The sequence below is a fragment of the Chaetodon trifascialis genome, chromosome 10 (genome assembly GCF_039877785.1).
Source record: "Chaetodon trifascialis isolate fChaTrf1 chromosome 10, fChaTrf1.hap1, whole genome shotgun sequence".
Taxonomy (NCBI): domain Eukaryota; kingdom Metazoa; phylum Chordata; class Actinopteri; order Chaetodontiformes; family Chaetodontidae; genus Chaetodon; species Chaetodon trifascialis.
Genome location: NC_092065.1, coordinates 1,795,246 through 1,818,745, shown reverse-complemented (window position 1 = coordinate 1,818,745; position 23,500 = coordinate 1,795,246). Strand labels below are relative to the sequence as shown.

Here is a 23,500-nt window from a genome sequence, read left to right as displayed (position 1 = left end):
AAAACCTAATCAGCACTGCAGGACCATGGCTTGTTTTCCATGTCCTACATCACACAGATAGATACATGAACAGGTTCATTTATCTCAAAGTACAGATTTAATCTCTCATGGAGAAGATTCCCAGACTGCTCAGACTAAAGGTCAGTCAGTACGCTCACACTGCTATAGCCACACTTTGTAGTTAAAACTTCAAAATGTCTTTTAATTCCTCTGTCCATTTTCTAAACCTGCTTCTGCAAAATAGAGGCTGCAGGTCATCACATCATGCAGCTTCAGAACACATGATGAGGCTGTACTAAGTTTTGGATTCTGCAGGGAAAATGACGACATCTCTGGAAATGGAGGAGACACAATTTTGTATTACAGATGTTCATACCAGACAGCATAGATCAGACACCACGGTGAAGCAGTGTTGCTGAAAAACAGCATCCACGCTTGTTCAACGCGTTTCCCTGACAGATGACACAGTCCACAGGCTGACCTGTCAGGGTGTGACGGTGCTGTTTCCTTTGAAGAGGCCAGCAGGAGTTCACAGAGGAAGTTGCAAACCGCATTGTTTCCTGTCACTGAGGCAACACTGCAGCTGTTTGACAAGCAGCTCGGCACAAACCACGAAACATCAGGTCACATAACAAACCAGCTGTTGTGTGTGGGTTGTGTGTCCAAGGTTTGTTCCAATGGGTAGGCTGCCAAAAAAAATAATGAACATATTTCTTTTTTTTTTTTACGACATGCCCTTAAAAAAATCACAACATAATTATAAGTAAAAAATGAACTCACTGGAAGACAAAACAGGGCATTTATAATGAGACTACCATATCCTTTGTTACGATAAGAACACGCCTCTGCTGCTCTCTGATTAGTTATCCTGCGCTCTAGTGCTCGCCTTGTCTACTTCTATTGGTCAATATGATGATCTATCACAGCCCAAGCGCCGCCTTGAAAGTCAATGAAAAGTGAACGGGACCTCCAGAGTGAAAACGGCGTCAAGTTTGAGAAAGGGCGTAAATATTTTCCGGAAGTACGGAAAATTAATCTTAAAAATAAAAGGAAAAAATCTGGAACACAGCTGCATTTCTGTTTCGTCATACATGCAGTGACATGTAAATACAATGGTAATGCAGTGGTCTGCTGCAGTGCAGGTGGTAATCATATGAAATTCACACTTAGAGAGGCAATTTTGTGTCAATTTGATTTCTATTTATTTTATTTATTCAGTTATTTTTTTATCTTCATCACTTTTATTACTCCCAATGTTCAGACCGGCATCATGCACAGTAGCTTGCTTCCATCAGTGTGTGTGAATGGCTAAATGAGATGCAAACTCATAAAACATTTGGGATGAAAAGCTTTTATTCGCTGCTGACTTCTGACTGTTTCTGACTGTTCACGAGCATTGTGGTTTGCATTATGTTATGTTAGATGTACAACTTCTTTTGACTAATCTGAATTGGATGTAATAGGTTTAACAACGCTTGCTTACTTACTTACTTACTTACTTACTTACTTACTTTTATCTCTTGGTTCATTTTTCTTTGCCATTCACTTATTTCAAAAAGTATGTTAAACTTTCTATTAAAAATTCTACACACATCTCAGTGCTTAGTTGGTGTACTCAGTTTCTTTGCTTTGGTTTGTTAATGACACCAACCGTTAGCTAGACCTTGCTAAACAGGGGTTTTACTTTGAAAGCCCTTACCGGAAATCATGTCGTTGATAATCTTTAACTTAACCGCAGTGCGCAGTAGAACCTCTGAGGGGAATGCGGAGAGTAAACCGGGTACTTGCATTATTTCCCCTGTTCGGTTTTAATCTGGTCTTGGCTTTGACAGCCGTTTCAGTTGAGGCTCCTGTGTTCGCTTCGTCCGGGCCGAGTAAAGTTCTCCCTGAGAGACACAAACATGGAGATAGAGAAGGAAGTGAAGAAGGTAAGTGTGTTCGCTGTGCCCCACTGACCGGGGAACGCCCTGAAAAGGTGTGCCTAACACGGGCAGGTGGCGAGGAAACGTCGGTATCATGGGCAGACTTTGCTGTTTGCTTTTCGGCTTTCATTGCGAGCGTCCTGTCTTGATAGGTGATAGACATTAACAAGCACTTGTCTTGGCAGAAGTAAAGCGTAATGTTACTTCCTTTATGCTCCACCTGAAAGGGCTCCACGCCAAACTGCGTTTGAAATTCTGTCAAGACGGTGTCACCCTGCCAATCAACAAAACTCACAAGCTCTCTAACATTTTAACAAATAATTAGCAAATGAATAGAAGACGCTGCGAAGTTCGGGTGTTGTATTATTGTGGATATCGTGCGCGAAACAGTTAAAGTTTACTCAATATTAATGTTTTAGTATTAGCGCACATTGCTTCATACCGACAGCAGCTCTGTTTTCCAGGGCGAAAATCATTGACTGGAAATAAGAACCAGCTGTTAAAGTTGATTTACCAAAGAAGAAGTGCTGCTGTTTGAATTAGACAGCTGCCGAATTGTAGAGCTGCTCTCAATAGTCCTTTTAAGAAGTGAAGCTCTGCATTCTTCTTTATGTACTTCAGCATTTCAGCAAAAAGATATTAAATTAAGAGGTTTTATAATATTGTTTGGTTGTACAAGGGAGAATTAAAGTTATTAAGTCTGCTCTATGACTTAAAATGCTAAGCTGATTTTCTGAAAGTGTGGTTTTACTGTGCCAGGCAGGATTACATTTAGAAGGTACAGTTATCCCAATGCATCTCCCACCTGTGGCTCATTTGCTGTGTGTCTTCCCCTCTCTCTCTGCCCCATTTCCTGTCATCCTTTCAGCTGTCCCTGTCACAAAGGCTAAAAAGCCCCCCAAAACGGATCATTTGCTATTTCAGGATTCACCAGCCTTTGTTTCTTTCCACAAGGTCTCATTTGAGTCTTTTTCTGGTCTTAACCAGCCTCTGTCTGCAGATCTTTTTGCTCACTGCTGATCAGTGAGACTTAACAAAGTCAGCCCCATTAAAGCACATGATACCCATTTCTACAGTATGTACACTAAGCCGTGGCTGGAAAGTGGGTCTGAGCAGCTGGATGACCCAGACAGACCCGGTCTGACATCTGCTTTTAATCCCCAGAGGAGATAAGTCTGCAGCAGCTGCCGGTGGAGCGAGATGCTGCTGTAATTACTGTCAAACTGTAACTGCCCTTTGCAAGAAAAGCAACCTGTGTGTTTAGGTAATATCATGCTCAATTAAGCTCATGTGGACTTCCAGAAAGCCGGCAGAGGCAATAAGATGTGGCTGTGAGTGCGCTGTGTGCAGGCTGGCTTGCTTGTGGTGATCCTTCCCAGCAGCGCTGGGCTCTGAGGAGTCTTCTCTAAACACCTGAGTGGTTACTGAAGTTCCCATAAGCAAAGATTTTCCCTGTTTTTCTCAAATACACTTTAGATTTCTCTGTTCTGGACTGGAAAGATTGTTACAGAAGTGCCACATAAAAAAAAAAAATCCAAACAGTAGACAAACAAAACAACAGCGAGGAGGCAGGACTGAAACCACAGATGAGGACTGATGATCTTAGACTGATTTAATATTTTCATCATTGTCACCACACCCAGATTCTCAGAAGAAGGAGTGTGTGTGGATTCATGATCTACAATGTTGTGAAATGAGTGTTAAATGGCTGCTGCAGTGTGAAGTACGACAGCGCTTCTTAGATGTAGAAAAGTTTGATCGAACTAAACTCTGCTTCCTGGAATTTGTCACATCAGCTGCAGCATTTTGCAGCACTGGATTAGAAATAAGACATTGCATTCATGCTGCAGATGAGAGTTTTGAATGTGAGCTTTGGCTTCTCATCGATGCAGCAGAAGCAAGATTTCACACTCTGACAGCAGGTGGCCTGCTGAGATTCAAATGGCTCCATAACCAGTAGACTTCCGTCATTACAGCTGCCACCGGTCTGCAGCTCTGGCCTGCTGCAGAATGACTCATGGATGTGACTCATCGGACCTGAACTGTGTTTTATGTCTGAACAGAGTGCGGTCATCGGCATGAATCACCCTGCAGGCTTAGTCACAAACTCGCCAATGCAGTTTGTGAAACTGTTTTAAAGAAAAGTCGCACACAGCAAGCGAGCTCAGCCAAAAACGGCCGCTCATCCTCACTACCCTGAGACAAATATTTAGACTTCCACAAGTAGTGAGCACTTGTCTTGGCTCGCTTTAAATCCCAACACTTAGGTTTGCATGGGAGGCATTTGGCTGATGGTCTCGTCCGAAATGAACTCTGCGGATCCTCTGAAAGTGACAGATCACAAACTTTACAAGTGAGATGGAGCACAAGTACATAACTCACAGCAGTCTGAGGAGGGTCAGGGAATCTAACTACAGCACTCTTTGGTGTCCCGAGGATCAAAAACCGCCATGTACCGAAAGCTTCCTTTGGTGTCTGCTCTCTTGTTTATGTGATCTTTGATCTCGGATAGTTTTAACCAGAATGTTAGCAGTTTTATTCAGACAAAGCTCCTCTGTGGCGTCTTTGTGTTTATGCTGCCTGTAAAAAAGTGAGTCTTCATCCAGAAAACATAAATGAAAAAACTGAGATTCATTCACGTATTTGTCACTTTAATTATCATAACGAATCACGCCGTAAAGCTCCGGAATGGCTCCCAGTGGAGCGCCATCTCTCCACTCTGGAAGGTGGAAATATCGGCATTGCACCGACGTCATTACAAACGGGGGTCACGGTCTGCATTCCTGAGGAGTGAGTGCCATTTGGGTCAAAACCATCCCTCTGACAAAAGGTGTGCCTGCTGGGATCCCACGAGGCTTTCAACAACATTGAATAGTTGACCATATATGGTCATAAGCAGCAGTAATGGCTGAAGGTGGACATGAGGAAAGGTCAGGGGACAGGATGCAGACAGTGAGGACAGAAGAGCAGCAGAGTCTCCAGATTCTGAATTTAAGAGAAATGTTGCTGAAATGTTTCTAAAGATGAAAAGAAAACCACTTTAAGCACAGATAAGAAGGCTGACGGTGATTTAAAAAACTGGCTGTCAGAAATCGCTTGTTTATCCTGATCCTGTGTCTCTTATTGTTGCTCATTTTACCTCTAAATCATTTTCAATCCAGATTTATCAGCTGTCCGCTGTTTCTGTCACACTCCCGACGTGATCTTGGTCCAGCAGCTGAACAGCTCATTAAGAGCAAAGAGCCGCTGAATGGAAGCCCTGCGTTTGTGTTCAGTCAAAGCGAATCTGTGATAGCGCCTGAAATCTCGTGTGCTCTGTTCGCAGATGACCCTCGGCCACGAGTTCGGCGCCGGAGCAGCCTGTTTGAAGTGCCAAGACAAATGCGAAGGCTTCGAGCTGCATTTCTGGAGGTTTGTACAGCATCACAGTGAACGAGCCTCCATCCATGACAAAAGCAAAGCACCGAATCCTCAACTGGAGCTACTTAGTGGAATACTGGTTTTATTGGGCAGCTGCCAGGTTATGTTAGAATATGTTTATGAAGCGGGACATTAAAGAAACACATCCTCATTCAGCACATTGTTCATGGAATCACGCAAGAAGAGCAAGTAAAAGTTCCATTTATGGGCCAGACTGGTCAGTTACATCACTTTCCTCTTTGCCTAATTAAAAATATCTGATAGCAGCAGGAGTCGTGGCCTGCTGGGAACATGCTGTTCCTGAGCACAGCCGAGTCCCACGTCCCATCGGCTTATTGTTAACAGAGGGGATGGAGAGAGTGGGAATATCAGGCTGTCGTGGGTCTTTCTGGTCCTGGATCAACAAAATAAACCCAATTGGAGGCCGAGAGGGTCACCTCTGCAGAGATGCTCACATTAGTGTTGTTAAAAAACAAAAAAAAAGTCCTGAGCGCACAGGGCTCTCCGCCCTGTGTCCCGCCGTCTGTCACAGTTTATGCATTTTTTTGGACCAGTGGCTCATGAAATTCTCTTCTGTCTGGACAATCAGCCACACTTGGCTAGTTTTGCTGAAGACAGCACCAGGTGCCCCGATGCCCACTGCAGCAGCAGCAGCAGCAGCAGCAGCAGCAGCAGCACAAAGGCCCACCACAGGGCAGTGGCCAGCCAGGAATGCTGCGCTGTTACAGCCAGACAGTGGCCTTGTTTACCATCCTGAGTCTGTGGGGATCTACAGTGTTTGACTATATCCTGTATGTATGGGCCTTGTTTGAATGCTCTCTGCAGGTAAAGGGTTTCCACATCATAAAAGATATGAAACATCTGCTGCATATTCATATTTGAATATATTTTGCCAAATACCACACACCATTTCAAAGTCATCACATTACACAGGTTACAAGACTTTTCCCGAATATGAAAACTTTCATTATTACTGTTTGTTCTCACCTATAAGAATCAAAGTAGGCCCAAACAGCCTGACTCCGCTGAGGGAAATCTGTGGGCCTGGTCATGCTGAAGCATGTCTAACAGTCCTAAATTATATCATAGCTGCTCTACAAATACGAGGCAGGCTGTGTTGAGACATGTGAAATGTGCAGCTGTTTGAACACTGAGCTTGTTGTAGTGGTGTCGCAGACTGATTGTTGTCCTAAAGAAAAGAGGTTTTACTTAAAAAATACAATACAATGCAGTCAAGAGACTTAAAGAGATCAGAGGCTTTTCCACAGTAACATAATATACAGTAATGTACAAAATACACAGAAATGAACTAATTTCTACAGTAGCCCAGAATGGACAAACCAAACACTGACTCTAGAGAGCCTTCTGCATTTTTCACAAATTTGGCGGCTACAGCAGGTAAAGGTGAATGCTGGAATAGGAGGGGTGAGACAAGGATTATTCAATTGGTTACAATCTGCAATATCTCCACTAGATGCCACTAAGAAGAAGAATTCCTTTATTTGTCACATTACACACAACATGCATAGTTGAGGGGGGAAACTGCACACGCCATGCAATTGTGAAATTCTTTCCCGCTTTTTGACCCATCCATGGCCAGTCCTTCCTCCACGGCAGACCAGGAGCGGTGGACTGCCAGTCGAAAAAAATAAAAATAAATCCTGCACACTGGTCCTTTAAAGCACGAGACTGTACATCTACAACACATACATGTGCAATCTTTCCCTCTCTCACACTGAAAAACATTGTGAAAATCCAAGTTCAAAATGTTTCCCTCTCCTTCTCATCTGCAGAAAAATCTGTCGAAACTGTAAATGTGGCCTCACGGAGCACAACGTGCAGATGAACTCGGAGGAGAACAAGAAGGTTGGCAAGCTGTTTGAGGACACCAAGTACACCGGCCTCATCGCCAAGCTGAAGAAGGACGGCATCCCCAGCTACAAGGGCAATATGATGACCGTCACTCTGCCCAGCCCTGCCACGGCTTACATCGTACCACCGAGTGCTCCCTCCACCTTGGTGCCCCCCTCTGCTGCAGCTGGTTATTCACAGCCTGCTGGATCCGCTGCAGGCGCGGCACCCAGCAGTGCTCAGGCCCAGGCTCATGCTCAGGCCCAGGCTCATGCTCAGGCCCAGGCTCATGCTCAGGCCCAGGCTCATGCTCAGGCCCAGGCTCAGGCCTACGCTCAGGCTCAGCCTCAGGCTCAGCCTGTACCAGCCAGCGTCACACCTATCAAGGCGAACAAAGTGCCGGTTGCTGTCAGGGCCACATCAGCCAGTGCAGAACTAGTCCCTAAAGATGTGCCAATAAAGTCTGTCACCTATGACTGGGCACCACCAGTAGCCAACAAGTATCTGGTAAGAGTTCAAACTCAGACTTTGTGGCTTCTCATCAAGGTGGTTGTCCACAAGAGGCTCCGATATCAGTCGATTTAGTCCACGTATAGAACTTCTTATAATACATAATGGCAATAAATGGTAATTGAAAAGGTTTTGTATGTCAGCAGCTCTCACCATTTTACTCACCTCCTGCTTGGACTACCAGAACTTTAAAACTTGTGTAGTAAGCCATGTTTCTGTTTGTTTAGTCTACAACTTTATCTGAGGACCTTTGTTTTGCACGCCTTTCTCACCACAATCCTGTTTCAAAAGTTTTTTACAAGAATTTCCCTTGACTCGCTCTCTGTGTTCTTTTCTCATCTCTATCCTTCACAGTCTTTTCTTCATCCCATCTGAGCTGATTAGTTTCTTCTGATTCCTCCTCTGACTTCCAGGCAGTGCGTTACATTGAGCTACTCCCACCAGAGAAACGTCCGGTGGCCGGCACAGAGGGAGCTGCTTACCGTCGGCAGCAGATGGCTCGTCAGCTGCCCGAGCACGACCAGGACCCGTCCAAGTGCCACGAGCTGAGCCCCGCCGAGGTCAAGCAAATGCAGCAGTACGTCCGCAAGTACAAGGATGAGGCCCTGGGGATCGGAGATGTCATGCTGCCTGAACAGATGGCTCTGGTTCAGACAGGAGGGCAGGGTGGAGCTGGTGTCACGGCAGGAGGTGCCCCTGGTGCTGGACAGGCAGGGATTGAACCTGGGGTTGGTGCACCTGGAGCTGTCGCTGGGGCTGGTGGTGGAGCTGAAGGGGCTGGGTTTAGACCGGGAGTTGCCGGTGCTGGGGTTGTAGCTGCTGCTGGAGCTGGTTGTGGCTTTGGACCTGCAGCAGGAAGTAGTGGAGCTGGACCTAGACCTGGTGGTGCTGGACCACTTTTAGGTCCAGGGGTTGGAGCATCTGCAGGTTTTGGACCAACTGGTGGAGCCATGGGTACTACTGCCACTGCTGGAGCCATGGGTGTCCCTGGAGCTCAGCAAGCTGGACTACCACAGCAGACCTTTGTAAGATTCTGTGTGAATTTCAAAACCTTCAAAATATGTTGTTAGTTTTCAATTACATTAATTAACATTGCTTTTTGAAATGACAGTAGTTTTACTGAAACAGCAGCTAGTTTGGAGTGCAGGTAACAAACTGAAGGGTCTTGTGAATGGTTTTAGAAATGTAACGACCAAAGGGAGGAAAACATGAAAATGACAATGAATCAGTGCAAAGAGTGTTTCTTTAACGTGATGCAGCAGGATTAAATGAAGTCTGCTTGCGACACCTCGTCACAGATTGTAAATCCACCAGAGTGATTTTCTCCCCCTTTACCCCTTTTTTCTGACTTTTAAAGTGTGCTGTATGTAAAGCCTGACGTGTAAATTACAGTAATTAAGTAAATTCACCAGGTTTCTCAGTGCCTTACTGTCAGGAATAGTTAGAAAACACTGTGTTACTCTAAGATAGGACACTAGGTGGAGCCATGAGACCAGCTCTAACTCCACTTTCCCTGTTCAGGATGATGGATGGTGATTAAATTATAATTCACAATGGGTCATGAGTCACAACTGGAGTTTTTTAAAATCTCCTCATCACCATGTGCAGTCGGTTAATTCTTGTTGTGCAGAGCCTCATGATTTATTCCTGCTTCTAATCCTGCTGCATGTATTAAGAAGCATTTTGATATTGAAACAAGAAGCAGCAGTGAGTTATGGAAGAATAGCAGTGTTGAAGTGAGGGCATCAGTCAGCACCATTTTTTCAGTTTTTCTGTTTTTTCCTGTATTTTTTCTTTCCCTTCTCGTACAAACTCCCAGTCTTCATCTTCCTCTGTTGTTCATATCCTTTCCTCCTCACTCTCATACCTGTATCCTCCCTCTTCATTCCTCACTGTATCCATGACTGCACAATGTCAAGAACACACTCTTCTCTCAAGGCAGGGTGTCATAATGACTTTGTATTTACTCATCTCTGCCTCCACCTTAACTCCACCAGGAGTCATCTTCATGGACAGGTCACAGGGCCCATGCCTCTGTTTCACAAAGGAGAAAACCACCAATTCTCTGCAGTAAACTGTGTCGTTCAGATAATTCTGTGATCCAAGACAAAAAGCTTAAATGTTTCCTTTGTCAGACCAAAGGAGACCCTGCTTGACTCTGAGACTGACTCAAAGAGAAGGATATTACCCTTTGTGCCAACCTATTGAGAAGCATTGGAAGGGCATAATGGTTGTTTGTTAGATCTAAAGGGGCTGTTAGAGATCTTTTTTGAAGGACAGGATGTACCTGACTATTCTGACGCAGCTTTGTTTTGTTCATGCATTTCCATATCATGGTACACAGTGTCACTTTGGGCTCTGGGAACTTGACATTTTGTAGTCTAAATGATGATTTACTGGGAAAATAGAGGTTGTCATTAGCTATATACGTATAGGGAGTTAATGAAGAGCACAATCTCATTGGAAAATTGTGGACATTGCCTGTTAATGTTGCCAGTAAAATCCACCACCAACTACCTTCTCATTTTCCCCGTCAAGTCGTGCAATCACTGCCAGCAGCCAATGCGTCTGGGTGACCCTGCCGTCTACGCCGAGCGAGCCGGCTACGACAAGATGTGGCACCCGGGCTGCTTCGTGTGTTGCACCTGCAGCGAGCTGCTGGTGGACATGATCTACTTCTGGAAGAAAGGCAAGCTGTACTGTGGACGCCACTACGGAGACAGCGAGAAGCCACGCTGCGGAGGCTGTGATGAGGTGAGAGAGGATATGTTTATTTAGGTTATTTGAAAAGTATTTGGATGTTATTAGTAGTTTTGTTTAATTTTGAGGTTGGTGTCACTATTTAGTCTACAGTTTGATGTGTGTCTGTCCACAGCTGATCTTCAGTAATGAGTACACTCAGGCTGAGGGCCAGAACTGGCATTTGAAGCACTTCTGCTGTTTTGACTGTGACTGCATCCTTGCTGGAGAGACATATGTCATGGAGAAGGACAAGCCTGTCTGCAAGCCCTGCTACATGAAGAACTATGCTGTGGTAAGACAGACGTTCTTTCTCTGGATTTCAGTTTGCTTAAATAGTTGAAATTTCAATATTTGTTTGTTGGAAGCGCTTCTCCAATCTGCAATTCAGAGCTTGAGTGGCCCTGATGAGAGTTCACACCCTAAGTCCTGTTCTGACCTATAAGGTAAGGTGCAATTATTTGTATAGCTCCTTTCAACAAAAAGGCAATTCCATAAAAGCTGCAGTGCAGTGCAAAATAAGAAGTAGTAATACCAAGTTTAATTGAATAAAAGGCAGCGGCAGACACAAGTCCTGTCATAGGTCTTAAGTCCTGAAGAGCTGACAGTTGGAGCCGATCTCAAGCTTTCAGGGATGATGTTCTGGATATGTGGAGCATGAAGACTGAATGCTGCCTCTCCGTGTTTAGTTTTGACTCTAGGGACAATAAGCAGACCTGTCCCGGACCATCTTGAGAGGCCAGAGATGTACTTTGGCTCTATACCATTTAGCACTTTTGAATCAACAGAGGTATTTTAACATCAGTTCATTTAGAAACAGGAAGCCAGTGGAAAGATCTGTGAACTGGAGTGATGTGATCTGCTTTCCTGGTCTTATTGAGGACTCAAGCAGCAGCATCCTGGACCAGCTAAGTAAGACAACGTTACAGTGGTTGAGCCTTCTGAAGATAAAAACACAGAGTTAAAACTAGTTTTCCTGATTTCTGCTGAGACAAGTCTAATTCTTGATATATTAATAAGTTGATATTAGGTGGATTTTGTAATTATCTTAATGTGGATGTTAAGATTTAGGTTTGTGATTCCAAAATCTCCGGCCTGGTTTATGTGTCCTTAACATTAGCAACTGAAGCTGACTATTTGTTGTTTGCTCTGAAAGCAGTTATTTCATTTTCATTTGTTTAATCAATAACAAAGTTGGTACTTCCAGTCATTAATTTGTTCAGTGTTCTGACTCGGTGTTTGTATGGGACTGTAGTTATGCTAAGATGTGTCATGGTTTTAAATAATCAGAGTTAGTGGGAGCATGTAGATCAAAAGAGGCCCGAGGATGGAGCCTTGGAAAACTCCACGTCATTTTGTACACTCAGATGTGTGATACAAAGCAATCTCTGTCCTTCAAACAGGATTTAAACCAGTTTAGAGTCCCATCCAGATTCCAAGTCAGTCTAGTAATTTGTTGAAAGCAGCACTGAGATTTAATAATACTACGACTGAACTTTTTCCACTGTCTGGTTGTCATTCAAAGCTTTTTCAAGATCAGTCACAGTGATGGGGTGATCCCGACTGGAATTGAGATCACATTAAAACAACGGTTAAGGATCAGAAAAATGTTCAGTAGAAAAACAGCCTTTTCAATGATTTTTTTAGTTAAATTCATTTAAAAAGGAGAGGTTTGATATCAGTTATTTACAGAAGCTCTGATGCCATGCAGTTGAAAACACTTCTGAAATTTTTTTTAAATGGACACAACATGGACACAGGTCCTGATATATACAGCTTGTTTAGTTTTGTGAATTTTGTCAGGCTAATTCATTGCCTGACTTAGTGTGCAGACGTTCAGGGGCTGCTGACAGCCTGTCAGCGGTATCAAATAAGGCACATGCATTATTAATGTTTTTGGCAATGATGTCAAAGAAAGACGTGTGGATTTTTCCCTCATATAAATGTCACCATATGTAGGATGGGATTTTTTTCATTCTGCTAATAATAGTAACATCCCAGTGGTAACATCAACAAGCACAAGAGCATAGCAGGCTGGGCAGAGTCATCATTGGAGTACACAAAACATTTTCCTTAAAAACTAGATAAATACACTTGTTTCACTGTGTGTGTGTGTGTGTGTGTGTGTGTGTGTGTGTGTGTGTGTGTGTGTGTGTGTGTGTGTGTGTGTGTGTGTGTGTGTGTGTGTGTGTGTGTGATAATATACCCCAGGTTGCTATTTGAGTGTTTATTTTTAAATTGAAAGATGATGAAAGTCAGGCTGACATTCTACACAACCACCACTGACAAAGTGCCTGACCCTCCTCTTGTGCCTGCATTGTGTTGTCAGTTTGACACAGGCTATCACAGGTCATGAGATTTGGAGTAAAAGGGTCTCATGCGGGTGCACATCAGACCCCTGTGTGAAACTGATAAAAGAGACTGAAGATTGTAAATGAACGCTGGCCACCCAAAGTCAAGAATGTGAAACACTCGGCGTATGTTTGCATGATTTATCCAACATAATCCCCCGCAAAGCCACTGTTTTTTATCTGACTTCACACTCGCCTTCACTTCTGGCTGTGTCTGCATAAATGATAACTACCTGCTTCCTTCAAGTTATAAAGGTCGACTTTCCACTTGGTTACAAAGATGAGAAAATAGCTCCACTCTTTTTTAAAGTGTAAAATGGATTTTGGACTCATGAAGCTCATTCACATTTTGGCTTTAAAGGAATTTTTTTCTCAAAACTAAAAAAATATATCGGTGCACGTTGTGCTGTTTTGCTGTCTGTGTTATTTGTGTATGCTTGTTTTATGTTCATACTTGCAGTGGAGCTACAGAGGATTTACATTTTTGCAGCAGTGTGCTCAGAAAAGGCTAAATGACTAAAACCAAAGTGGAAAGTGTGAATAGCAATATGAAAATGAAAAGTGAAAAATGTCAAATATCGAGGTAAAGAGTCAACTGTGTGCATTGACGCCATTATATCCTCCCTCATCCCAGAAATGCTCGGCCTGCCAGAATGCGGTGGAGCCCGAGGCCCAGAGAGTTTCCTACGGCGAGCACCACTGGCACGCCGAGCCGCAGTGCTTCAAGTGCTCCGGCTGCTCCAAGTGCCTGATCGGCCAACGCTTCATGGCAGCACAGGGCTTACTCTTCTGCTCTGTGGAGTGCAAGAAGAAAACCGTGGCTTAGAGGGCCAAAACGAGGCCCTCCATCTTCTCCACAACCACGCGACAGACTGAGCTTCGACGAAAACCAGAGCAGGGAAAACAAACACTGGTGCAGTCAGATGATGGACTGTGGTTATAGTGCCTGATCCCTCTAATGTAGAGACGTGCAATAATAGTGAGTCCATGTGCAGCAGGCCGCTCTTTTCTTTCTGTCAATGGAAGACCACAGTTTTGATAAATCTGTCGCAGCTAGACACCCACATCTGCCTTCCAGTTTGTCCTCTGCCTTAAAACCAGCCGTCTTCTTTCAACTCTTTTTTTCTTACTGATGAGATTCATTTTGTATTGGTCAGTCCAGTTTTTTAACCTTAAATCTGTGTCTGTGTGATTAGCGCTGTTGTAACCCAAAGAACTGTTAGTGCGGACTGAATGTGCCATCTTCTGCTTCCTTCATATAAAAACTACTGAGATTCACTCTCCTCTATGCAGCAATATGACGAGCAGTATTAACCAGGTTTGGTGTTGATCTGCCTCCAGTGAGCTGCAGATCAAACTGAAATCAATTATATTATTCTCAATCCAATCATTATGCAGCAGTCCTTTTTTTGTGTGTGTGATGTGAGAATTTCCACCTTCTGAATTTAGCTGAGAGGTTTGGAAGTAAATTGCCCCAAATCAGATAACAGTATATTCGGCTACTAGCTGCCATCATATGGTGGTGGTATTTAGACAAGTGTATGACAGGAATATTGTTCCATTTGTGTGTGTGTTAATGCGGCTAAATCGTACAGAGAATATGGATTATTGAAAAGGATATTGGATTGCATTAACTCTTATCTAATGAATTGGGAACACTGAGTGATGCAGTTCAATGCAGTACAATAACGCCTCAAACTAGACTGATTAAACACCATTAATGTCCAGCGCAGCTTTAACATGATCTTCACAAATATTTGACTCATTTAGTTATTTATTCTTTATTTTGATCTGCATTGGCTTTTACAAATTGGTCTCTCATGTTCACATAAAAATTATAGATTTAAATAAATAAGTATTATGGCAAGCAAAATTTAAAAAAAATGTGTTATTCAATGTAAATGAAAGGGGAATAAAAGCTGAAGGAACCAATAATGGAGGGCAGAAAATGTGGATTCTCCCTCTGTAATTACTTAGGAATTGGCAGACAAGTTAACACATGGAGGTAAGTTTTCGTCCAAGTCGACTTAGATCATCCACTGGGCTCCAGATGGATGTGCACACTGTAAAGTTGCTGTATAGGAACAATGACAGGTTTGGCAAAACACTGAAGGACTTGATGAATTGAGGAAAAACACTGGAATTTGCTTCACATAAAACAGTTTTGTGTCACAGTTTTTGTTCCCTTTGTGCCATGTACTTCCCCTTTCAAGCAATAAACTGCACTTTAAATGATTTTTTTTCCAGTAATCTTTGATCTATAAGAGTTTCCTCGGCTAATTAAAGCCCTCTCTGGTCCACCCACACAGGCGTTTCACTCATGCTTGATGAGTCGTCTTCTCTGGGTGGTGAAGTTTTTTTTGCACATGTTGAAGCAGCAGACCCTCCTCGCTGGTTGAGTGGACTCTGCAAGGCGCGACGTAGCCAGTGAAGGTTTGCAGCTAACGTGATGTGGCAGCTTGACTGATGATGTGCTCCATACCATACAGCCATTGCAGAAATTTATGGAAAAAAGTGAAATCTTTCACAGCAAACATTCTGATGTGCCATCACTAGAAAAGCACAGGTGGAAGTAATAACATTAATGATACCTCCATTAGTTCCATTAAATGTGCCAGTGAACCGTTACAGTGAGCCAGTATGCAAAATACCAGGACACTGGAACAGGCTTATTTAAACTGAATGCAGCCATCGTTAATGGTATTAATTACACCTGTGCTTTTACTACTACGACATGTCTCTCAGTGCATTTAATGTGGTGACCTCATGTAATTCCCACCATGGCGTCCTGAGCAGAGATCATAGCGTAAGTGAAAACACTTGCATGGATGTGCTTTGGTCCTACTAATTGAGAAACAAGCTGAATCACAAAACCCTACTACAAACACATGTACTGTATGCTAATTGCCATATTATCCAGATTATAATGGAAATGATGTAAGACTGAAACTGAAATGCCACTGCTAATTAATGTTCACACAGAGAGAGCAATATGTTTTTCCACATGCTTTCCTGTTTCCTCAGGAGTTCTGGAGCTGGAGCATCACCATCCACAATTAGTTTTTGATGTCTGCACCTGTGAGCAGCTCCTCTGCCACATTTCAAGTGAAATTTGTTAATGAGTCCTGGTCCTTCATTGTACACAGAGATACAGTGAGCGCTGAGCACACAGGGTGGGTTGGGGTGAGCTCTCTCTCTGACATATCAGCTGTTACACACTGATGGGAGCTCTGCAGCGGGCTGGCCATGATGGAAAAACCACCTCTGAGGGGCTTGTGTTTTCATTCACCATGTGGAAACAGTGCACAATTCAAGGAAGCTCCATCTCTGAGAAGCCCCATTGTCTTAAATGGCAGTCAGCCCAAAGCTGTGCTGCTATTTCCCCTCTTTCAACCACAACTCTGCCAGACCTGATGAGACCGAATAGCCTGGCTAGCTCCAGGATCCCCCAGTTGAGGTTATGACTCCAGCATCCTCCTGTTTTTTCTCTTATTATGTTGTGTCAAAAATTCCTTGTGTTTCTAGTTCTTCTGCGACAGGAAGGCCGATCGTTTCTGGCATTAAACTTTCAGAGTTGATCAAAGGGGGACAAGAAGAAGAATCAGAGGGACAATCCCCTTTGTTTGTCACACATTACATGCACATGCACATGCACACACACGCCATGCACTGGTGAAATTTTTAATCTGCCCTTAACCCATCCTGGTAAGTCCTTCCTCCGTGGCAGACCAGGAGCAGTGGGCTGCCATCTGTGGGCGCCCGAGGACCCAGTTTTCTTCATTGTCACCATCAAGTGGTGATCTTCGTGCATGTTTTTAGAGGGGGGTTTCATATTTTATGGAGGATCCCAGGTGAACACGGGGAGAACATGCAAACTCCACACAGAAAGGCCCCTTTTTCCTCGGGCAGCAGACACCGAAGGCATGATGGAGGACACGCCCCCAGCGCCCACAGCAGGAATCGAACCCGGGACCTTCTAGCTCTGAGGCGAAAGTGTTACCACCTGTTCCACCATGCCACCACCAAAGAACTGAAGCTTTATTTTTGAGATTACATTTATGTAAATAGGGTTCAACAAGCCGTGCAGAGATGGGTGGGGTCTTCTTTCTGTAATATTGTGTGTTTGCGCGATTTGCATGTGATTTGTTTCATGGTTGAATTTGCATTGTGATTCATTCCTCACAGGAATTTGCATCATGTTGAAGTTGACTTGAATCCTGTCTTGACTCTGCACCACCTTCCATGCTGATCTCCCCAGTGGAGAGAGGCTTGTTTGCTCCTCAGCTCCCCACTGGCTCATGGAGAAATGGAGCCGAGATGCTGAAGTGTTGATTGGCTTGTGGTTTGCCTCAGCGTCACCAAATCATGATTAATGTTTCTGGTTCTCCTGTGGGAGCTGGGTGATGCTGCTGTGTTGCAGAGAATTGATGGGGCTGGATGACAGACAAGAGCAGCAGTCTCTTCCTTCCATTTATCCTCCTCAGAGCTTTAAGAGTCACTTCGGTTAACTCCACAGAGAAATTAAAGAAACCTGGAAAATGTTGACAGTCATAGAAGAGTCAGTGAGGTGTGTTACAGCACTGATGGGGTTCTACACAAAACAAATGTCAAGAATGACTAATGATCTCTGCCAGTTTTCAGTTTTGTCTTCTTGTGAGGTGTGGCCTGACTGACAAAAACATCCAGAAATAGCATTTTGGGAGGTTCCTACAGGTGGCACCACAGCAACAATATACCTTCAAATGACTTGTGATCGTTAGCTTTTGTACAAAGCTCCAATGTTCCCAGATGGAACTTATCATAACATGTATTTTGATGCAGATGCAGATGCAGATGTGGATGAAAATTATTTGAACAATTTCAGAATTTAGATGGCTATGCATCTATCTCTCCTGTGCCCTCTGCAGTGCCATTTATGCAGCAACATGTGCATCAGTTCAGCGGCACGGTGATAGTTTATCGTTGTTATTTCTCGGCTGGTGTGTTTAAACTTTGTCCAACTCAGAGCTGTTGCTAAAGGAGTCCATTTGAACTTTCCTACGGAGAGACTCTGAGTCGAGTCTGCAGAAGGCCTGATCTTCATAAATCCTCCTCAGAACATGCACTCAGAGGATCCATGTCATAAATTGCAGTCATAAATGCCCCAATGTTGGGGAGCTTCTATGCAAACTGTATCCAGTGTATACGCAGTGAGTCAGAGTGACATGCACAGAGCAAAGAGATTAAATCAAGATGAGATTTTGTAAGTTTTTTGGAATTTGAGTTTTCTGTTTCCTCAGCCTTCAGCTACAGCAGGACAGTGTGGAGACACATCAAACACAGAGAGAAGCCTGTTTCATGCTTTTATACTTGGACAACAAGACAGTGTGCTATTGATCAGCTCTTGAAACACCAACAGATTTTTTTTAAAACTTTGAAGGATCTATACTTGCTCAGTTTAAATACGCCAGTCTTTGTATTAGAAAACGTTGTCTTAGTCCTCTAACAAAAACCACAGATAGACTACACAAATGTTTTGTGCGTAATGCTACCAGAACTTTAGAATATTTGCATCACACACTGCAAAAGGAAAGCCCAAAAACATCATTACAGGCACAAGCCACTGCGCTCACAATAAAGGCTACACGGCAAAGATAGAAAAGAATCGTATCTGAATTTAATCACGATCGTCTTCTGCCAGTGGAGATGCTGCAGATGTGGGTTGAGTGTTTTTCTCAAAAAGCACCTCAGCTGTAATTCATTAAAGGAAATAAAACGTTTGCTTGTTCTGTTTTATTCACTAGATTGTTCTCATCAGGTTGTTTTTTAGTCCCTGAAGACTCTCCTATCACCTACATGTTTTCCCGTATAGAGAATATAAACACAGAAATGTCTTTTCTTGCAGTACAGATTGCAGTATACAGACTTTACATAATTACTACAAGTGCAGTTTGTGTTAGCAGTAATGGGCTCATTACTGCTCTCTGAGGCCGGAGGACCAAAAACACTCCCTGCTACTTGATGGTTGTTGAGGTCTGCTGTTTGAGTGGGTGTTTCTTCCCCCAGTGGCCACAAGGGGTGATGAGGCCATTTCAGGCTCAAAGACGGTGAGATTTACGCTTCATCTGAAGATTTTTTTTTATTTTTTGTACAGAGCAGCAGTTAAGCTTTTCTGTGCTTTTCCATCTGAGACAGTCTCCCATGAGTTGGCCAGGACACTATAGGTGCAAATGCCTGAAGATCATCTCAGCTCAAGGTGTTCAGTTCCTGTCCCGACTGCAAAATCCAAACCAGTTATTACACTTAACAATATGCTTCAGCTGCTTGAAGGAACAAACAGTGCAAAGAGTCAAAGCACCTTGATAACAAACTGTAACACTAGAAACATAATGGATGAGAGCAGTTCAGGCATGCAAAGAGAGAAAGGAGCTTTTTTAAATCACTATGATGAAACCAGGTCAGAGAGAGAGGATACAGAAGGAGATACTGACTGATCCTCTGCTTTCAGGAAGGCTGCAATGCCCTCCTCAATGTACAAAACAGTGCCCTTTGGTACGACTTCTTTTCCATCTTCAAGTGTTTTGGGGGAGAAACTACAAATATTGATATTGATTGATTTCATGAATTGAAATGAAAACAGCAACTTAAGATGAGGCTTCATCCTTCCTCACTAAAAAAACACAACCACTTCAGGCTCATCAGACTCCACCATCCAAGGTGAAACACATTATTTCCCGAACGTAGGACCCGGAGACATCACCCTTGTCCAGCACACCAGCTCTCTGAAACTCGCTCACCCACATTCCTGCAGATAGGGTAGAGTAAGCGAGCGGGAGAGATTCATTTTTATGGAATGTCATTATAGAGGAGGTCTGGTATTACAGACTATGATCCAGCCAACAGAGGCCATCCTGTTAAATAATACAGCCAGACAAGCTGTATGTATGCACGTCAGCCTCACATACAAGTCTAACTATTGTACTTTTCTGCAAGGTTTTGGTTTAATTTCTCCAGGTTTTGAGATATTTGTTAATGTCCTGGTTAATAGAAAGTTAGTCAAAGAATGCAGATGCTTCTACAAAGGCACAAAGGTCCACTGGGTGGTTTGATGTTCAATTCAGTATTCCTTTATTCGTCCCTCGAGGGGAAATTCCGAATTTCACAGCAGCATCAATAACAGAATAGAATATTGAAAGACAAAGTGCATGCAGTTAACACAAAGTATATACAAAAGGGTGTACCGGGAATAGTATTTCCAAACCTATAATATTGCACAGTTTACAGATGTGAATCGAATGCTATAATCTTCACAGTCCAGCAAGTCCTCCAAATTCAACAACAAAATCTGTTGCTTGCATAATTGTATAGCAAACTGTGAATGGTGCCACCATGACGTCACCTGTTGGTTTGCGGACTGCACTAGCAGACAGAAGGAGACATTCAGCCACAATGATGCTTAAAACTTGAAGTGGAAGGAGCTCCAGGTTGGCTCCAAATTAGAGACAAAGGAACTTATTATTTTTATCACTTGTGGAACATGTTTTCATGTTGTTCATGTTGTTGGCTCAACATTATTACCTCATTATTGTTTTATCCAGCATGTATTTATATATCTAATATCTTGTAACCAGTGTTGGCTGAGCATTGACACATGATTTCATTGATGAATAACTTAAACCTCAAAAAGAACAAATGGCAATGCTACAGTGTAAAAATAGTAAACTAAAATGACGTAAAGGCTGCTCTAAAAGCGAGACAATCCCCATAGATCCTCGGCCTGGTACAAAAAACAGTTTTGGTCTCTAAAGCTAATTTCATCATTCAGGACGGTACAGGGGTGAATTTTTATGTAACTCACTCATTTAAATTATTTTAAGACTTAAAGTTATGCATAATTATGGCCTTGGCTGTTTTGACTGAGAGCTAGCCAGTAGGTTTCAGTAACCAGAAACCAACCAACTCAGCTCCACCCACACTCCACCTCTTTGACCATTTTTGGATTAGTTTTGCAGCATCAGACACAGACAATATTGAAACGGCAGGAGTCAATGTCACAGAGTTTCACAATGGCTCTTCAGAAACCTGTGGGTGAAGTCACAAAGACTGCTTTTATGCCATCTATGGTGTGGAATGGACTCATTGCCCCTTGTGGATGTTGGGGGGACAAACACCCACTACAATTGCAAAGTAACTCCACCTTTCAAATACAATGTAAAACATACAACATTTCGCTCCACACCAGGTACTAGTTCTGGTCCATCACATGAAAAGTTTTTGATGTGTCCAGTAGGGGTCAGTCTTCCCTGTGGACACATAAATTAGATCTTGGGTGTTGGACTAAATGGGCTTTTAAGGTCTGTAGGAAGGCTTTGAGGGTTTAATAACATCTGTCTGCCAGTGTGGAAACACCTGTTGAGCAAATGTCTAACAGATCTCCATCATTACAGCTCTGACTAACCTTTCCTGTTCAGCTAAAGCATTTTCCTATACTGAGTGAGGGCTGTTCCCTCCAGTTTTCACTTTGTCACAGTTTTCATGTAGTGATATCTCACTTTATAATGACAACTCAATCCACTGAAAATCAGCATTAATGATAACAATTCAGACAAAGAGGTGGTTCTGCTGTTTTTCAGTTTTTTGGAAACACTGGTCAGTGTTTGTTAGCATTCATTAATTAGTCAGCACCCTTGATTGAGGAATCCAAAATATGTTGCTTGCCAGGAAGCTATTGTTGCCACTGCAGCTCAGACAGGCCCAGACATCTTGACTGTGTTTACCTCTGGAGGGGCAGATTAGTGGTTAGAGAGCATTCTGAAGGATCATATGTTCCATCCCTGCAGCAGCTGATGTCAGGTCAAGTCACGTTTCAAAAACAGTCTCTCACTGGGCTTTGTGGGCCCTTGTCTGAAAAATGGCTGCCAACACATGTAGCCAAAATTCTTTAAAAAGACAACAAAACGCAACATAAAACTGTCATAAATAATTACTCAGTCCCCGTCAGCCTCAGTGATGTTAGGATTTGAAATCAATAGCCAACAAACATGGCAGGCTAACCTGCCTAACCAGCCTGTACCCTTTGTTCAAAATTTGCCAAAGAAGGATCTCCTCCTTACTTACAAAGCCATAAATGGCCAGGCACCTTCTTATCTTAAAGAGCTCATAGTACCTTATTGCCCTACTCGAACACTGCATTCCCAGAATGCAGGTCTACTTATGGTTCCTAAAGTCTCAAAAAGCAGAACAGGAGTCAGAGCATTTAGCTATCAAGCTCCTCTCCTGTGGAACCATCTTCCAGTCTTTGTCCGGGAGGCAGACACTGTCTCTACATTTAAGAGTAGGCTTAAAACTTTCCTTTTTGATAAAGCTTATAGTTAGGGCTGGCTCAGGCTTGTCCTGGACCAGCCCCTAGTTATGCTGCTGTAGGATTAGACTGTCGGGGGACATCCGAAGATACACCGAGCTCCTCTGTCCTTCTGTCCCTCTCCATCCGCACGCTCTCATGTCCTACCACGGCGTGTTACTAACTTAGCTCCTTCCCCGGAGTCTCTGTGCTTTGTCGTCTTGCAGGTTCCCATGGACAGTGGCTGAATCTGGATTGTGGATTTCAGCTGCATCTCCTGCCTTGGCCCTGCCTGACATCCACTGCAACTGCTATTATTACATCCACTGTCACTGTTACTGTGACTGCATGTCTGTCTCTCTGTCTCTGTCTCTCTCTCTCTCTGACTGCTTTTCTGTCTGTCTGTCTGTCTGTCTGTCTGTCTGTCTGTCTGTCTGTCTGTCTGTCTGTCTGTCTGTCTCACTCTCCCTCTCTTGCTCTTCCTCTCTCACCCAACCGGTCGAGGCAGATGGCCGCCCACCCAGAGTCTGGTTCTGCTTGAGGTTTCTGCCTGTTAAAAGGAAGTTTTTCCTCGCCACTGTCGCCAAGTGCTTGCTCATGAGGGAATTGTTGGTTTTCTGTAGATAAAAGAGCTTGGTCTGTACCAGCTCTATATGGAAAGTGTCCTGAGACAACTTCTGTTGTGATTTGGCGCTATACAAATAGAATTGAATTGAATTGAACCAGAAAGTAATTGTCTTTCAGGCTAGCATACAGTGGTAGCAGTTAATGTGGTACCAATCTAGCCTGATTCTGTCCAAAGATAAAAATCTATGCCTACCAACACCTTCAAAGCTCACTAATTAACCCACTTAGTCTCAATTGTTTCATCCATACACAAACAGAACTGAAGTTGTGACTCTTTAGCGGACAGTGACTGCCCAGAGCTGCTAATTTCACCCAGTGGCCATCTACGGTATTGCAACAAAGAAGAAAAGTACTGCCCATCAGCACAAAAAACATTTACACATTGACTGCTACTATGAATAAGGAGTCCATAACAATGCTGAAAATACACCTGGAAGTGCAATCAAGGTTAATTATCACTCTTTGAAAGTTTGGTCAAGCATGCGGGGCAGGTAAAGGAACAGATAATTCCAGGTAACACACAGGTACAGTGGGAGCAACTTTCACTGGAGTGAACGGGAACCATCTTGCAGTCCAGAATCCAGTTCTACATCTGCAGGACTGATCTAGGTAACAGCATGTTTTGTGACACCCTCAGGCCAAAATTCATGTTATTACCAACCGTGATGGTGTGGCTGACTTGTTTTCACCTTGTGAGTCAAAATGTGGTCCTGGAGAGGCCAATTGTAACGAGAACTACCACAGGTGTGCAACTGAGATTA

At 43.4% G+C, this 23,500-nt stretch overlaps 1 protein-coding gene across 1 annotated transcript; it reads left to right on the top strand.

Moving 5' to 3' along the window:
• The first annotated feature begins 1,736 nt into the window (after window positions 1-1,736).
• tes (testis derived transcript (3 LIM domains)) lies at window positions 1,737-15,027 on the top strand. Its single transcript, XM_070972279.1, has 7 exons — window positions 1,737-1,928; window positions 5,248-5,333; window positions 7,136-7,700; window positions 8,117-8,728; window positions 10,242-10,457; window positions 10,579-10,737; window positions 13,428-15,027. Exons 1-7 carry the CDS (start codon window positions 1,902-1,904, stop codon window positions 13,617-13,619), a joined length of 1,857 nt encoding a protein of 618 aa, XP_070828380.1. The 5' UTR covers window positions 1,737-1,901; the 3' UTR covers window positions 13,620-15,027.
• The last annotated feature ends 8,473 nt before the right edge of the window (window positions 15,028-23,500 follow it).

Excerpts from the sequence above, each read along its gene's own strand:
- tes (XM_070972279.1), top strand. The coding sequence starts at position 1,902 with ATGGAGATAGAGAAGGAAGTGAAGAAG. Across the intron at positions 5,334-7,135 it reads TTCGAGCTGCATTTCTGGAG|AAAAATCTGTCGAAACTGTA; the intron begins GTTTGTACAGCA and ends TCTCATCTGCAG. Across the intron at positions 10,738-13,427 it reads ACATGAAGAACTATGCTGTG|AAATGCTCGGCCTGCCAGAA; the intron begins GTAAGACAGACG and ends CCCTCATCCCAG.